The 16,464-nt window shown below is 52.1% G+C and overlaps 1 protein-coding gene across 18 annotated transcripts in view; it reads left to right on the top strand.

Annotated features, from left to right (window-relative positions):
- SRCIN1 (SRC kinase signaling inhibitor 1) overlaps nt 1-13,437 on the top strand; it is a 72,244-nt gene extending 58,807 nt beyond the window's left edge. For 7 of the 18 annotated variants that reach the window (XM_053569644.1, XM_053569646.1, XM_053569645.1 and 4 more), the window contains one exon: nt 488-1,964. In XM_053569644.1, the coding sequence (XP_053425619.1) occupies nt 488-1,189 (702 nt within the window). In that variant the 3' untranslated portion in view covers nt 1,190-1,964. Of the gene's footprint in view, nt 1-487; nt 1,965-1,984; nt 2,132-9,886 lie in introns of those variants that run through there. The other 11 variants (XM_053569655.1, XM_053569657.1, XM_053569661.1 and 8 more) reach the window with 5 other exon arrangements.
- Nucleotides 13,438-16,464: the final 3,027 nt, after the last annotated feature.

Below are 16,464 nucleotides of genomic sequence, written 5' to 3'. Positions count from 1 at the left end.
AATGATAGCCCCATCCTCAGAGGACAGAGGCTGGCAGGTCTCTGCCCACACAGGGCTAGAGGTCTGGGTCATTCATTTCAGATAGCCACTTTTCACAGCACCCTTGTAATGTGTACATGTGAGCTTACTTAATTCTCCACCCACGCCATGTAGTGTCACCCCATCATAGAAATGGACAAAATCATGAGAGTACCCTGGAGTCCTGCTCCCTGAGTTTAATATGGGCAATGTGAAATAGACATGTATCCGTGCTTCCGTGTAAATTGGCATCTTTCTTAGAAAGCAGGAAGCTATGGGGTATAGTGGAAAGTGACCTGAGTTCTAGTCTCAGTTTTTCCTCTTACTGGGTAATCTCAGTCAGGTCCCCCTACCTCAGGTTCCCCACCTATGAAAGGAAGGGATAGGTTCAGTTAACTCTAAGCCCCCCATCCCAGCTCAGTTGGGTTTGTAGGGATCTTATTCTTCCTCATCTTCCTTCTCCTTCCAGGCTGTGACAGATCCCAGGGCTTTCTGCGTCCCACGGATCATCTTGTCGGAGTGTGCCCCCAGCCCTCCCTCCCTGTCAGAGGCCAGGCTTGAGGAGCCAGGTCCAAGGACAGCTCCCACCCCAAGACCCCGGACCCTGGCTGGCAACAGGAGGGGCTGGGATGGCCCAAAGGCCCTGTCAGGGGTAGTGACTGAGACTTCCTGGCCTGGGAGCAGCTTGATGCTTGAAAAAGGAAAGACAGCTCTCAAGAGACTGGGTGCAGGAGGCTGCAACACCAAAGATGGAGGAGCCGGGGTCCCCTGTTCTCAGGGAGCAGGGCCAGATGAGATTCAGAAGACTTCTGTTGCTGAGACACACCCAGAGAAGACTCCCAAGGACTCTGGATGTGATGCCCAGACCTGCAGCGGGGAGCAGTGGAGCCAGCCCACCACTAGCCCAAGCCGCACAATGCAAGACGCTGCCACCCCACGGATGGACAGCCTGGAGGAGACGCTCTGGGAGCTGGAAGCCACCCTCAGCGAGATGGGCATGGCCCCCACTGCTGAGTCCCCAGGCAGCCCCTCACCCCTGCCCCCCAACCCCCAGGTGGTTGTCTCCTCCCCTGTCCTACCCCCTCTGTCTTCATGCTCCAGACTGTCTGTCTTCAGGGCCAGAGGGAGTGGGGAGTGGCAGGGGAGCCTGGCCACTCTGGTCTTCTCTTAGCTCCTGCTACTCTCTTGAGAGCCTGGCGCCAGGCAGGGGTTTACAGGCAGAGCCCAAGGGAGGCTGGGAAGCTGGCCTACCCAGGGGTCGGCCCCCCCCCAATCTTGGCAACAACCAGATTGTCTCCCCTCCTGCTCTGTATCTGTAAACCGGCAAATAAAGTTCTCCCCTCTCCGCCCACCATGTTCCCCTCCCCTTCTCCTGTCTCTGACTCTCTCTGTCTCTGTTATTTCTCTGCTCGCGCCTCAGGGTGCCCAGCACCCCTCTGTTTAGACCCAACATGAGGGATGGTTCAAGGGGTCCAGGCTTTCCCGTCTCTACCATGACTCTACTTCCAACCTCCTATTAAGAGAAAAATTTGGCCTGGGGCTGCCAATCTGCAATATCTGTCATTGTAGAGAAGCCCTCAGCCCCAAATCTCAGCCATGCAGCCCAGGTCCAGGATGGTGTTCCTGGAGTGGGGTGTTGCTGGTGATCCTCACTTTGGAAGCAGCTCCCCCAGGAAGGCATCAGCTACCTCTGAGCTGCTCATGGAAACCACCACAGAGTTCTCACTCAGGAGACCTGGGACTTGGGTGGGGGCCCTGCTCCTCTCCTGCAAGGAGGCCTTAGACCTGGGCTCAGACAAGGGTCTGGGGCCAGGACTGGGATGTCGAGCAGGGAGGATCTCCAGGTCTCAAAAAGCCCCACAGAAGAGGTCCCAGCTCCAGAGACCCCACCCAGTGCCTAGGGTTTCTGTCTAACTCCACCCCCTCACAGAACCCTCCAATGCCAACCTTGTTTCTCTTCCTGCAGAGTGGCAGTGGCAGTGTGCCACCCATGAAGGTGGTGACTCCAGGAGCCTCTCGGCTGAAGGCAGCCCAAGGCCAGGCTGGCAGCCCCGACAAAAGCAAACACGGCAAGCAGAGGGCAGAATACATGAGGATCCAGGCCCAGCAGCAGGTGAGGGTGGGGATGGGGGGGCGGCCCCCTCAGTGCTGTGCGCTGAGCTCCCACTGTGTGCTAGATGTCTCCTGCCACAACCCCCAGGACCAGCCTCCCTGCCAGCTGCCCAGAGAGGCCCTGCCAGGACTACTCCACCCTTCCTGAACCACTGTCCTCCTCGTCCCGATCCTAGTGCTTCACATCTGGTTTAGAACATGAGTTCTCAACCATGCCCCTTACTTCTCAGGAGCACCCTTTCTCAGGGGCAGAGAAGACCCTGTCCCCAGCTGCACATCCCTGGCTCCTAGAGGAGGGCAAGCAGACTCCCCCCACCATGTGTGGGTCCCTTCTAAGGCCCAGCCGATTCTGGAGTGCACAAGGGGGAATTTTGTGCCTTTCATCTTCCTACCTTTCCGTTCCTCTCATCTGCTTCCTTCTGGTTCTTGGGCCTCCCCTACTCTTTGGGGCTCCCACTCTTGTCTCAGCCTCCCTCTTAGCTGTTGAGCCAGCCCCGAGCTGAGGGAGAAACAAGTTTTGCATCTGCTTTTCAGGCTTGTGTTGGAGTTGCAGTGGGTTCACCTCTGATCTTTGTAAGGTGGATAGGGTGGGGACGGGAGAGGTATTGAAGCCCCCAGCATGGCTCAGTGCCTGTAGCATAGTGGTTATGGTGCCAGCCACATACACTGAGGCTGGCAGGTTTGAGCCCAGCACGGGCCAGCTAACCAACAATGACAATGGCAGCAAAAAAAAAATAGCTGGGCACCTGTAGTCCCAGCTACTTGGGAGGCTAAGGCAAGAGAATTGCTTAAGCTCAAGAGTTTGAGGTTGCTGTGAGCTGTAACAGCACAGCACTCTACCAAGGGTGACATAATGAGACTCTGTCTCAAAAAATAATAATAAATAAATAAAATAAAACAAATAAAAGGGGGAGGGGCATGGTAGGAGTTGCAGGGGCACTACAGCCTCTTTCAGATTTACCAGTGGGCTTGGGTGGCATACAGAGTAGACATACCTTGCCCATGAGTGATGCTGCCCCATCTCTGGCCTGCCCCTGTGGCCCGGTCATCACTGGGCCTAGATGTGAGAGACCTTTAGTATGCTCATTTGATTCAGTAAATATTTCTGAGCAGCTCCTGTATGCTACAGCCAGCCTGGATGGAAGGGAGGGTGGTGGCTGTGGTAAGTCCAGGTGCTCCTACCTAAAGAAGGTTCTAAGGTCAGAGGCAGGAGGCTAGAGATTGATGAGACCAGTCACCAGCTTGACAGATGAGGGGACAGCTCAGAGAAGGAAAGGGACTTCCCAAAGGTGCACAGCAAGGTGGCCTCAGAGTCAGGAATAGGACCCAGGTATTCCAAAGTCCTTCCTACCACATGGCACTGTGACAGTCCTGGGCACACAAGGCCCTGCTGGCCAGCTCCCAGGAGAATCTATTGCAGATTGGCCTTTCAGGCTTCCCCTCAGCTTCTTACTAGTTCCACACCTTTCTCCTTATGGTCCCTAGATACCCTGAAAATGCCACCCCTAGCTCTTTTTCCTGCCACCACTGCAGCCAAGTTCCCCTCGGCCTGCCTCCTTGGTGCCCAGAAGAGCAGCTGCCACTTAAAGGAGGTTCACTTTTGCCAGGCACATACATGATCTCATCTTGCACTGGCCATTCTAGTCATAAGGAGGTAGGTCCTTATTGTCCCCGTGTGAGAGGCTGTCACATAGCTGGCAAGTGGGAGAGCGGGTTTCAGGCCACACTGCTGCCCCTCCTGGATCCACAAGGTGCTTTGGCCTCCCCGCAGGCCCCTCCCTCAGCTGTCTCCCCTCAACCCCTGTCTCCCCAGAGCCAGCCATAGTTTGTTCCTCAGCCTGCTCTGGTCCTCCCTCCACTTCGTGCTGGGCTCACATTCGGCTCACAAGGTCTCTAGTGGCCTTCAGATGGGCTCTCCCCCACTCTGTCCTCCTCTTTACAGCATGTGCTGTGCAGAACCCCCAGTCTCAGCATGCTCTCGTCAACCCTGTCCCTGCCCTTCTGGTTCCTCTCCCACCTTTTCTCTTCTCTGTCCCTTTTCTTCTCACAAGTCACCCTCCCCTCCTGGGGCATCGCTCAATCTCTGTCCCCACCCAGGTCTCCATTCTGAGCTCTAGCCGCCTACGCCCTCCTCCCCCAGGTGTCCCCAGGCACCTTGCATGGGTGTGTCTAGACATGATGCCTCCTCCCCACCCAGCCTCTGCTGCCCCAGCTGCTGTCCCCTGGGGAAGGGTCACACAATCCCCAACCCCTCCTCCCCTCAAACTTCTCCCCTCTCGAGCAGACACAAGCTGAGCTCTCTTTCTGCCCTGCCCCACGCTAGCTATGCTTCTCTCACTCCCACTGCTCCAGTAGGCTTTCTTAAAAATATTCCTTCTTCCTGATAAAGTAGTGTATGTTTCTTGTGGAAATTTTTAAAAGTAAAGTATAAAGAAGTGGGGGGAACCATCTGTGTCTCACTATGTACGTGCACGGTTTTCTAAGGTCTCCTTGGGATTCTGTCACCTCTACCCTATTTTCCAAGACCTACAGAAAAGCCTGAATCCCTTCTGGTGCTGCCTAGGCCCTTCAGCTAAGCAGCCCCTTCCCCTCCGACCTTATTCCCCACCAAGCTTTGCTCTCCTTCAGCTCCATGCCCCTCCAGCCCCTCCCCCTCTGCCTTCCTCCAGCTCTCCCTCCTTCTGGCCTTCCTCCCTTTCCAGCCCATGCTCACCATATGCTCCAGCTGCCTGAGTCCCTTGGGCTAGAACAGCTCCATCCAGCTTAGTCTGTGGCCTTGGTCAAAGTCCTCTGTCTTCTCAGGCTCTTTCCTCATCAGTACAATGGGGACAAGGACAAAAATACCCAGCAGGGTTCTGAGATTACATTATGCCTGACGTAGGAAAGAGCTTTGGAAACTAGATAGTGCTGTGCAGTGGAAGGATCCCGCCATCGACCTCAATGGGGTTGTACATTTGCCCAGGACAAGGCTGGTACCCGGACCTTAGAGAGTGATTCCCTGGGAGTCTGGCCCCCACCCCGCCCTTGGGATCTTGAGTGCAACATTCAAGGGCTTTTTGGCAGTCATCTCCTCTGACTTTTCTGTAACATCAGGCTCTGTTGCAAAGCACCCCCATCTGGGAACTTTCTTCCTCCAATTTCTGTGTCTCTGAGCTCAAAACTGTCTTTCTCAATGGTGAGACGGATGGTGTCCTAGTCCAGTCACGTAGGTGTAAAGGAAATATATGAGGCTGGGTAATTTATAAAGAATAGAGGTTTGGGGAGGAGGTCAGATTGAGGGAGGGTGAATGGTGGGATGACACCTGTGGTGCATAATGCAAGGGTACATGTTGGATCTATTAGTACAGAGTATAAATGTCTTAACACAGTAAGTAACGAGACGAGGTATATATTAACCAGTGTGATGTAACCGTTCCTAATTCTATATGAAGTCAGCACATTGTACCCCATAAATGCATTAATGTAAAAAAAAAAAAAAGAATAGAAGTTTATGTGCCTCACGGTTCTGCAGGCTGTACAGGAAGCACAGTGCCAGCATCTGCTTCTGGTGAGGGCTTCAGGGAGCTTCCAGTCATGGCAGAAGGTGAAGGGGAGCAGAGGTGTCACCTGGTTAGAGGGAGCAAGAGACAGAGGAGAAGATGCAAGGCATTTTTCATCAGAATGGTGCCAAGCTGTTCCCGAGGGAGCCACCTTATGGCCCAAACACATCCCACCAGCCCCCACCTCCAACATTGGGGATCAAATTTCAACATGAGATTTGGAGAGAAAAATATCCAAACTATAGCAGAGGGGAGTGGAAATGGCAGGATCAGAGACAAAGAAATTAGAGGAAGAAAGTTCTGAGATGGGGGTGCTTTGCAACAGATCCTGATGCTACAGAGAAGTCAGAGGAGATGATTGCAAAAAAAGCCCTTGAATGTTGCGCTCAAGATAGAAGGGTGGGGTGGGAGTCAGACTCCCAGGGAAGTCAGTCTTGGTGAAGACCTCTTCTATTAGAGCTAAGAAATCTGTTGACTACCTGCTATATCTTCTCAAGTGGCTCAAATGAAGGGACTCTAATGGAGGGACCACACCAGAGGGTGGAGGGAACAGACGGGAATGTTGAGGCACAGGGAAGGGCAGGAGGGCACAGTGTCTAGTGTGCCCCAGAGAGTTGGAGCAGTAGGAGCTACAGCAATGGAGGGCACAGCCCCTGCCTGCAACACGGCTCCCAGGAGAGAGGGAATAGGAAAGGAACTTTGCCCCACCTCCCTTTCTTTCTACCCTGCCATGAGCTCCATTGACTAAACCCAAGCAGAGGACAATTAACAAAGAGATGGCAGGGATCAACTCCAGGGCACAGAGCAGGGCAGAAATTGATTCTAGGCGGTGGGAGGCAGATGTGAGACAGCCAGCACTCCTGCTAGGTACCATGCCAATGTGTCTTCTTTAGTCCTAACAACTTCACATCTTAAAAGTAATGTGTTATCACAGTGGCATCCCACAGCACCTAGAATAGTGCTTGGCATATACAGGCACTCAGTAAATATTCGTTTGGGTGAGTGAATGATTGAATGAGTTTGTCACTGATTGGATGGAAATAGACAAAGCAAACCTGAGAGGTTAAAATAATAATCATAATCATGGCTACCATTCAGTGCACGTGTACTGAGCGTCAGGCACTACGCCTCACTCTTGGCATCACCTCATGTGCACCTGTTGCCGTAGGGGCGGTTATCCCTGCAGGTGAGGACATGAAGGCCCAGAGAGATGTCTGCTTAAGGACACATAGTTAAAAAGTAGCAGAACTCAGGGTGGTGCCTGTGGCTCAAAGGAGTAGGGCGCTCGTCCCATATGCTGGAGGTGGTGGGTTCAAACCCAGCCCCGGCCAAAAAAAAAAAGTAGCAGAACTCAGATTTAAACCCAGATCCACCCAATGCAAATCCTCCTGTCTTCATGCTGGATTCTGTTGCTTTGCCAGGGAGCATAATGTTATGGGTGTCAGCAAGCCTTGGTGAGATCACACCCGTAACAGGAATACTAGAAGGCAATACCTTAAATAAAAGGGGGGTTTCAATAGAGCAATAGGGGAGTGACACTGGCCTCAGTGTATCAGTTAGACTGTGTTTAGCTGTAAGTAACAATTAAAAATGGCTTAACCAAAAGAGAAAGGTATTAGCTAACCAAACAAGGAGTCTGGGAGCAGAGAGATCTCAAATTGGGGAATTTAGCAGCTCAGGGACATCAGGACCCAAGTTCCTTATGCATTGCTGGTCTCGTCATCATCCAGCTGCCCTCCCCCACAGGGCTGACTTCATTGCAGAGGTCCTGGACACACAACTCTTTTTAGAAGCAGGAGACTCTTTCCCAGAAGCCCCCAATAGGCCTCCCCTGTCTTCTCATTGCCTATTCCTAAATCAGTCACTGGCAAGGAGAAAGGAATTACTCTAATTGCCATAGATTTATCATGATCTTCACCTGCCCTGCCCCCACCTTGGACTGGGGAAAAAACCCAGCTCCTCCTGGCAGTCCATGTAGGATAATATTTAGACCGATCACGCAACAGTCCAACACCTAATACAGGCAGGATTTATTCCGTGAAAGAACCCACACCTAGGGAAATGTATGCGTCGGAGCGGAGTGTGGGGGGACAGGGTGGCGTGCTCGGCACAGAGAGCAGGTGGTAGACTCTGATCCACAGTCGAGAGGGAGGTAAGTGGGGTTCAGCGCACAGGGCTGGGGTAAGGATCCTACGTCTCCCCCAGCTGAAAGCTGAATTTCGGTAAGGTTTCCACCTTGCCACAAAGATGACTAGGTTCTGCTTCTCTGGATGTAATTGAGACCAACCTGGGAGGACTGGTAGGGGAAATGGAAGTGACAGGAACCTTCAGAGACAGCAACTGTGTCGCCTGAGAGCAGCACAGGAGTGGGTCGCTGGGCACAGCGGGCTGAGCTCCCTAACCTTCCAGAGAGTGGATTTGGAATCCTGCAGAGTCTCCTGAGAGGGACAATGGTCTGAGAGGACTTTACAAAGCAAGTGCTTGCAGAGAGACTGTCAGTGGTCCCCATGAAGAAGTGTCAGAAACTGGTATAGTTGGTTGTCAAAGGGCTGGCACTGGCTGTGGGAGAGAGAAGGGGTACCTCTCCCAGGTAAGGACATATCACTGCATGAATACAGGAGTCAGATGGTGGCACCAGCCGGAAGGTAGGTTCCAAAGACCAAAGCTTGGAATAGAAGGGGGCTCTCAAAAAATGCTAAAGGGGAGGAACAGAAAAAGCTTTTAAGTAGAAAGATCTACTCAGAACAAAGAAGACAGCCAGCAGGGAATGGACACCTTGCTTGGGGACACGGTGAGATGTTAAGAGACACCAGAGAGAATTCTATTGGTGTCTTCTTCCACTTGGCTTTGGGGGAAAGAACTTTAAATGGGAAAGGCTAGTGTGGGGGAAGGGTGGGACTGAGCCCAAGATAAGTGATAAGTGGTAAGAGACCACTTGGTTGCCTCTAAGTGAGTTTGCCTCTGGGCTCAGGTCCTGGGAGACCTGTGAAGGCAAGCGCCAGACCTGACTCATGCACAGGACTATGGGACTCCAGTGACCCATGGCTGTGGTCCTAGAGGCCGGTGGAGTAATGGATGTGCAGCCTCATTAAGGGGAAGGGGAGAGGGATTAGAGAGAAGACTGCCTACCTTGATTTTCATAAAGAGGAAATACAGACTGCAGACTACAGAGTGGTGAGCAAAACCCAGGTGAATGTGAACCAGCCACTGGTGTGCCTTGGAAGAAGAAATGGTGATGACCACGAGGGCGGGTTCTGAGCCTGCCAGACCTAGAGGTGGGGCTAACTTAGACACTAGCCTTCCTGTGCCTGCCAGAGCCTCCCCAGGACTGGGCAAGAAGATAGGTGGGAATTGGATGACCCTGCAGACCTGACCTCAGATCAGTCTCTGGCAGTGTCCCACAGGACACTGTGTTCCACTTTGGCCTTTGGGTCTTTTTTTATCAAGACTAATCAGTTCTCAAACTAGTAGCTGAGTGAGGCCAAAAGGACAGTGAATACAATTGCAGGGAGAAACCTGATCTGCGTAGCACTCACTGGCCCGTGGATCTCAAAGGTGAGTGTGCAGCCGAACCACCTGGGCCACCTGCTTAAAATGCACAGTCCTGAGCTGCACCAGAGGTGATTCTGGAGGGGGCCCAGGAATCTGCATTTTCAGTGCCTGCTACACGTTGTCCCCTTGAGATGATGCAGGTAGCTCCACACTTTGGAGACTACAGCTCCAGAGGATGTCTGCAGGTCCTGGACGTCTCCAGGACCAACGGAGGCAGTCTGCTGGAGGTGGGGAGGGGGGCGAGGGGCTAGTCTGCCAGAGCCAACCAGTGAGTACAGGACTTGTCCTCAGGGAGTGGCCGCCCATTGCTAACTCAGAGCTGGAGGAAGATTTGCATGGGTGCAGTGGGGTTTCCTGTGCTGGGCGGGAGTTGTAGTGAGCACCTTCTCCACACATTCCCAGGTTGGGGTTTCTTGAAATGCTCCCCAGGGAGAACCAGCTCCTTCCTCTGTTGCCACAGCACTGGGGCCAGAAAGGACTGCTTTGTTGACCAGATGGGACTAAGACACCCCCCCATGCACCCCTGCCTGTAGCTAACCTTTCACTTCTTCTTCTTCCCCTCCCCCCCTTTCCCCTGCCCCGCATCCCTGTCTGCCTGTCCTGGGCACGGACTCTTTTCTGTGCTGCTCTGGTCTCTCTCTGCCACCTTCTCTCTCTCCTGTCAGTAACTATGGGCCTGGCCCCCACTTCCAGTTTCCCAGGCCCTCGCCACACCTCCTTTCTGCCCCTGCAGTCCTCCTCCCCATTCAGGGGACCACTGTCTCCAGGTGCCCCGCCTGGTTTCTTCCTGGCGGGGAAGTTAATTTTCTCTTGGATTTGTAGAGGTTTCCATTTTTTAAAACGTTAACTGGGGGCCAGCATGAAGGCGCTCCCTCCTCTCTCTGACCCCTGACCCCTGTTTTTGTTCCAGGCCACTAAACCATCTAAAGAGATGAGCGGGTCAAATGAGACCTCCAGCCCTGTCTCAGAAAAGCCCTCGGCTTCCAGAACCTCTATCCCTGTATTGACTTCCTTTGGGGCAAGGAATTCTTCCATCTCCTTCTAGAAGCCCCCTCACATCTCCACCCTCTGCCTCCCCCCATCTGCCATTTCTTTCTCTTCCCTTCATCTCCACCCACCCCCACCCTGCTCTCCAGACCTCCTGAGGGGTTTGCCTTTCAGAGGAGGGGGTGGCCCTCTTCAGCTCCCTACACCCATCTTGTGTTGGTGTTTTTGGTTTTTTTAATGATTCACTTTTAATTATCTTTTTTTAAACGGTAAAACTAAAAACCAAACACACCATTTCCCCTTGGTTTCCTGTTCCCAGAGGGCCTCTAATGGGCCCACCACCTGTCACATCTCTCCCTTTTCTTTTTCACCACTCTTCCTCCTAAGTCCATCCTGCACCTTCCCCTCCCGCCTGCCCCCCTCCCAACTTCCCAAGAATATTCCGAACAAACTCTGAGCCACGGAGACCTGGAGCAGCAGAAAGCCTCTCCCCTCCCTCGGTACCTCCTGGAGGAATGCATGGACATTGGACCAACCCCAACATCAGGCCGGAGAATGCAACACTGGGAGATGGGGCCCTGGAGACACCCCACTCCCTATCCAACCTCACACAAGACTGACCTCTGCTGCTGCTCTGCTCCCTTCCACTCATACCCCAGTGGGCCTGAAGTCTAGATGAACGGGCTGGAAACAGAAGCCAGGGTCTGGGAGGCCACAGGGTGGGGTGAGGCCTGGAGTCTCTGTCCTGTGGGAGCAGCTGGCCTCACTGTCCTGTGGGGAGTGGAAGGAGGCCATTCGGACTATTGGCTATGGGGGTACATTATGCAGATGGCCTGACACTGGGGACACTGCCTGGGGAGAGGGCAGCCCTGGAAGGGGCATTTGGTACTTTTAGTTTCCTAATTTAGCACTTTAAATGATATTAACTTATTTAATGGGGGTGGGGTGGGTAAGAATGAAGGGCCCAGAAATTAGGTTTTGAGGCCTGGAGGTGGGTAAGGGTTTGGTTGTTAGGGAATGGGGAGCGTAGGGAGGGTTGGATGGGGGCAGTGGAAGACAGCTCTGGCCCCATAAGTGGGGTGACTTGACCTTCAATCACCCTCTTTACGACTTGAGGGTTTTCAGGGAAGGGGTGAGATGTGGTTTTACATGGGGATCTGGTGACCCTGATGAGATAGCAGAAGGTCCCCAAGGCCTGACCAGCCAGTCTGTGGCCGGTGGGTGTCCTGCTTCCTCCACAGAGGCTATTGGAAGTTGGCTGGGTCCTGGAGAGGGGGAGAGAGACCAAATTTGGTTGTCGCTCCTGGCCCCCCAGAGGGCACAGGGAGGGGCCAGAGGGAGATTGTGAGAGTGGAGGAGGAGAAGGATGATGGAGTGGGGATCCCCAGGCAGAGGATCCCCATTTGGAGCACAAAGTGGTGTAAGCACAGGGAGGGGAATTGGAATTAGTTCCCCCATTAAGCACAGAAAGGGGGGGCCGCTGCTGAAGGCTTGAGCAGGGAGGGAAACTGGGTTGTGTCTCTTCATTCCGTTTTTGTTCTGGCTTCTGTTGGTTCATCCTTGTTTTCTAGCTTTGGATCATTTTTGTACCAAGGCGAGCAAGCCTTTTTGAAAAATAACAAAAGAAGAGGAAAAAAAAATCCCTCCAGAAAAAAAAAAAACCCGGAAAAATAAGAAACAACAAAAAAAAAGGACCTCATAAATGATGCAATTACTTTTAATTGCAGGCAACTCTTTACATTTAAGTGAAGTGTCTTAACATTTTATATTGTTTTAAAAATATATTTACATATTATATATATATAATATACGTAATATAAATATATATAAATATTTAAAAAAGAAAAAAAGAAAACCACAGCACTCTCTCCCTTGCCGCTGTTTTGGCAGGGGAGGGGGTCTTGGGGATGGGCACATCGGCCTGGCTTCCGTGGTCCAGTAAATGGTTGGGTTGATTTGGCTGTACAGAGACCCCTGACTTGGGAGGGGCGGGGGGAGTGGTGCCCCCTCCTCCCTGCACTCCATGCCTCTTCGCTTGCTACCCTGCTCACCCCACCTCCCACCCTCCACCCTGTGACCGGAACATGTGCCCCACTGTCATTGTCCTGAGTTGAATGTCCCTTGGTGGGAGGAGGGGGTGAGGGGTCAGTGTCCCCCCAGGAAGGGGCAGATGGAGGGAGTCGCATGCCCCGCCCCCCACCCAAGTAGAGTCCTGTGGGATTTGCCTCTTTCTTTCACTTTGGTTCCTGCGCATTTGTGGGCTGGGAGGCATCTGCGTGGAACCGTGTGCAGCCTGTGTGTGTGTGTTTGCGTGTGTGTGCACATGTGTGCAGGCACAAGCCCACCCAGCCATGTGTGAGACACATGGGACACTCTTCCACAGGCATGGCCTGTCATGTGGGGGCAGGCGTGTACGCTGTGGGCATCGGCATGTGCCTACCTGCATGTTAGAGTGAGAGGAGCTTTGCAGGTGAGAACAGTGTGATGTGTGTGCAGATGTGCCTGGCTTCGAGAGCCTTCTTAGCGCGGTGGCCACGTGTGTGTGGACAGAGGTGTGTACATGCAAGTATGAGTGACCTGTGTCTGCGGGGGCGGGGGGAAGTGAGCCCAGGCATGTGCTGGCGCAGACCCAGGGTGTGGGCCTGCCTGTGTGTGTGTGTGAGTGCAAGCACGCACGTGTGTGTTCCATCATCCCTGCACCACTCGCTCCGGCTACCCTCCTCAGCCCCCATCCCCACTGGCCCTCTCACAGCCCGCCGCCCGCCAGTGCCCCCAGCTGCATGCGCCTCGCTGCTCTGTCCATCAGTGTGTGCTTGACCAAGAGCAAACTAAGGGACCCCTGTACCTGGTCCCCCAGCCCCCACCCACTGTGCTGTGTTACTCGCATGGGGGGTTTCTCTCCCACCCCTTCCACAATATGCTGTTTCCCCAGGAGCCTCAGGCCTGAGGCTCTGAGTGGGGTCCCCGTGGGCCCCTCGGGCGAGCCCCAGCCCCACACCTGCCCCGTCCACCCTGTAGGGCCCGTGTTGGTGTAGCAGTGATGGCTTCTGTGGGTATTCTGTGACCTCTGTTGGTGTAACTTGACAATTTCTAAATGGAAAAGGGTTGCTGTGTTTTCTCTGTCTCTCTTTTTTAATGTCCTTTTTTCTTCTCTCCACCTCCCTGCTCTCTCCTTTTTGGTTTTTCTAGCCAAGTGTTTGGGGCTTTAATAAAACTTGTTTCTTTTTCCTCTCCTGATTGCCTTCCTGTAGGCTGCTGTCTCATTATTTCTCAGCTTCACACTTGAGGGCCTGAAGGTGCTGGGATGGATGGGGCTAAGGGTGGGGAACCCCTGAAAGCTCCTGGCTCTAACCCTGCAATGGGCAGGGTACAAGAAGGGGATAAAACAGGCTCCTGTGGCTGGTGCTGCTCCTGAGCACCCATAGGAAACAACAACACTGAACAGCAACACCATGGACCCTTCACAGGCCAGCTCTCAGCTTGGCACTCCAAGAGATGTCCTGTCTAATCCTCCTGACCTTCAGTGAGGCAGCCATGGACATCACTTACACCTGCAAGTGACAAAGAGGCTCAGAAACACTGGGCATCGTGCCCAGAGTCATGCTAATTGTAAATTACAAACTAATACATTTGAATCCTGCCTACCCCAGAGTCAATGTTTTCTCCCCCAAACCAAGTAGATGCTAATTATTTCCAGGCAGTCCCCTGTGATGGGTCTCAGCCCCCTGCCCTTTGGGTAGAATAACCGCCCATGGTGTCCTCCTATCTTTTCTAGAGCAATAGCTTTCAAACTTGTATAATGGAAACTCTGGGAAAGAAATCCTCATGACTGTGACAGGAATGTAGCCATTTTGGGAGACAGCTGGTGGGAAGGAGCAGGCCAGAAACCAAACTGTATGATCACAGCAAACTCCCTCCCCATGCCCTGGAATGCTGCAAGGCCAACGTTCCTGGGAAACACCAGGAACAGTAACTTTTACTCTGCCCCTAGCTGGGGGCCAATTAAGGGGGTAACTCCTACATTTGTCCTGAGTGCAAAAATTAGTCCCTCTGCAGAAGGGATGACTCCCTCCAGGAACCCACATTCCTGGAGTTGCCACATTCAACTCTACTGATGAGGGATAATAAAAGCCTCTTGAAACCATGTGAGAGCTGAGCTGGCTCCTGGTCAGACTCCACTCTGTTCTTTTTCTCTCTTTTCTCTGATAATAAAGCCTTTCCAATCCCTGGACTGGCCTCCTTTCCTTCTTACGGAGGCTTCCCCTAATCCTTCCTGTTGCCCTCAGAAATGGCATGAAATACTTTACATCTCAGTGCTTAGATACTTACACCCCCCGTGAAAGGAAATGGTACCCTGTTTCCCTGAAAATAAGACAGTGTCTTATTTTAAGGTGTGCTCCCAAAGATGCACTAGGTCTTATTTTCAGGGGACGTCTTATCTTTCCTGTAAGTATGTCTTATTTTCGGAGGATGTCTTATTTTCAGGGAAACAGGGTACTTACTGAACACAGTGCTCTACTGAGTGAGCCACACGTCCTGAGTGGGTTTGGGAGGTTTTCCTGGAATTTTGAAGACTCTCCCTCTGCTGCAGAATGTTCTACAGGCCCTTGAGGCTACCCTTCCAGGTGTTCTGTTTAGCTGAGACCTAAATCTCTTGTACCTCCCACAACATCATCATTTCTATCCCAAAACATAATGTCAGTGTTCTGGACCCACAACCTTTCCATTGTCCCTGCATCCCTGGGTGCACTATCTTCTGGATGCCCCCTCTCTCTGTGATCTTTGTGTGTCTTAAGAGGTTCCTGAGCTCATGGGATGACTGAGCTATCCACTAGGTGGGGGCCTTAACTGGTGGCCTCTGTGCCCCTTATCTGATAACAGGCTCCTCTGAAAGTTGTTGACACGGACTGGTGCCCCTCAGAATGACACACCTGGTGAGAGACTCCATACCTAACCTCGTCATCATCCCAGAAATCTTCACTCCATGTCCTCAGACTCTCTGCTTTAGTTCAAGGTGACAATTATATTGCCTCTATATGCCCACACCACAATGGAGGGAAAAGCCCCATTTCTTTTACTTTGACCCTAATAGATTTGAAGGCTCCCCAGAGATATGAAACGTATCAAATCCCAACTGACAGAGTGTGTTTTAGAGCACAGAGTTTGCTGGAATTTTCTTTTTTTACTTTTTTTTTTTGAGACAGATTCTCACTATGTCCCCCTAGGTAGAGTGCTGTGGTGTCACAGCTCACAGCAACCTCTAACTCTTGGGCTTAAATGATTCTCTTGCCTCAGCCTCCCAAGTAGCTGGGACTACAGGCTCCCTCCACGACGCCTGGCCATTTTTTTGTTTGTTTAGCAGGCTCTGGCTAGGTTCGAACCCACCAGCCCTGGTGCATGTGGCCGGTGTCCTATCTTCTGAGGTATGGGCACCGAGCCCTTTTTTACTTTATTAAGTAAAAAAGATACACAGAAGGTGCCCCAAACACGTATACACATTTTAAGAAAGAAAAAAAAACCTGCATTAGGCTCAGCGCCTGTGGCTCAAGCAGCTAAGGCGCCAGCCACATACACCTGAGCTGGCAGGTTCGAATCCAGCCCAGGCCCACCAAACAACAATGACAGCTGCAACCAAAAAATAGCAGGCATTGTAGCCGGTGCCTGTAATCCCAGCTACTCCGAAGGCTGAGGCAAGAGAATCGCCTAAGCCCAAAAGCTAGAGGTTGCTGTGAGCTATGATGCCACAGCACTCTACCGAGGGCGACAAAGTGAAACTCTGTCTCTAAAAATAAAATAAAATAAAAAACACCCTGCATTAAAATTGTAATACTCAATATATATCGATAAAAAAGATGAATGCAAGTCATGTTGACCACTTCTTGTAATTGTAGAAGTCAAACCTGACTTGAGTATTACAAATTTAATATAGTCTTTGCCTTCCTTAAAATGTGTATATATGTTTGGCACCTTCTGTATTTTATACTATAAAATTCACCCATTTAAAGTCTACAGTGATTTTTAGTATATTCACAGATAAGTGCAACCATCACCACAATTTAATTTTAGAATATTTTCTTTTTTTGTAGAGACAGAGTCTCACTTTATGGTCCTCGGTAGAGTGCCGTGGCCTCACACAGCTCACAGCAACCTCCAACTCCTGGGCTTAAGCGATTCTCTTGCCTCAGCCTCCCAAGCAGCTGGGACTACAGGCGCCCGCCACAACGCCCGGCTATTTTTTGGTTGCAGTTCGGCCGGG

This window comes from Nycticebus coucang, chromosome 18 (assembly GCF_027406575.1).
Source record: "Nycticebus coucang isolate mNycCou1 chromosome 18, mNycCou1.pri, whole genome shotgun sequence".
In the NCBI taxonomy this organism is placed as follows: Eukaryota; Metazoa; Chordata; class Mammalia; order Primates; family Lorisidae; genus Nycticebus; species Nycticebus coucang.
Note: the sequence above shows the minus strand (reverse complement) of the source record. Positions and strands in the feature narration are given on the sequence as shown.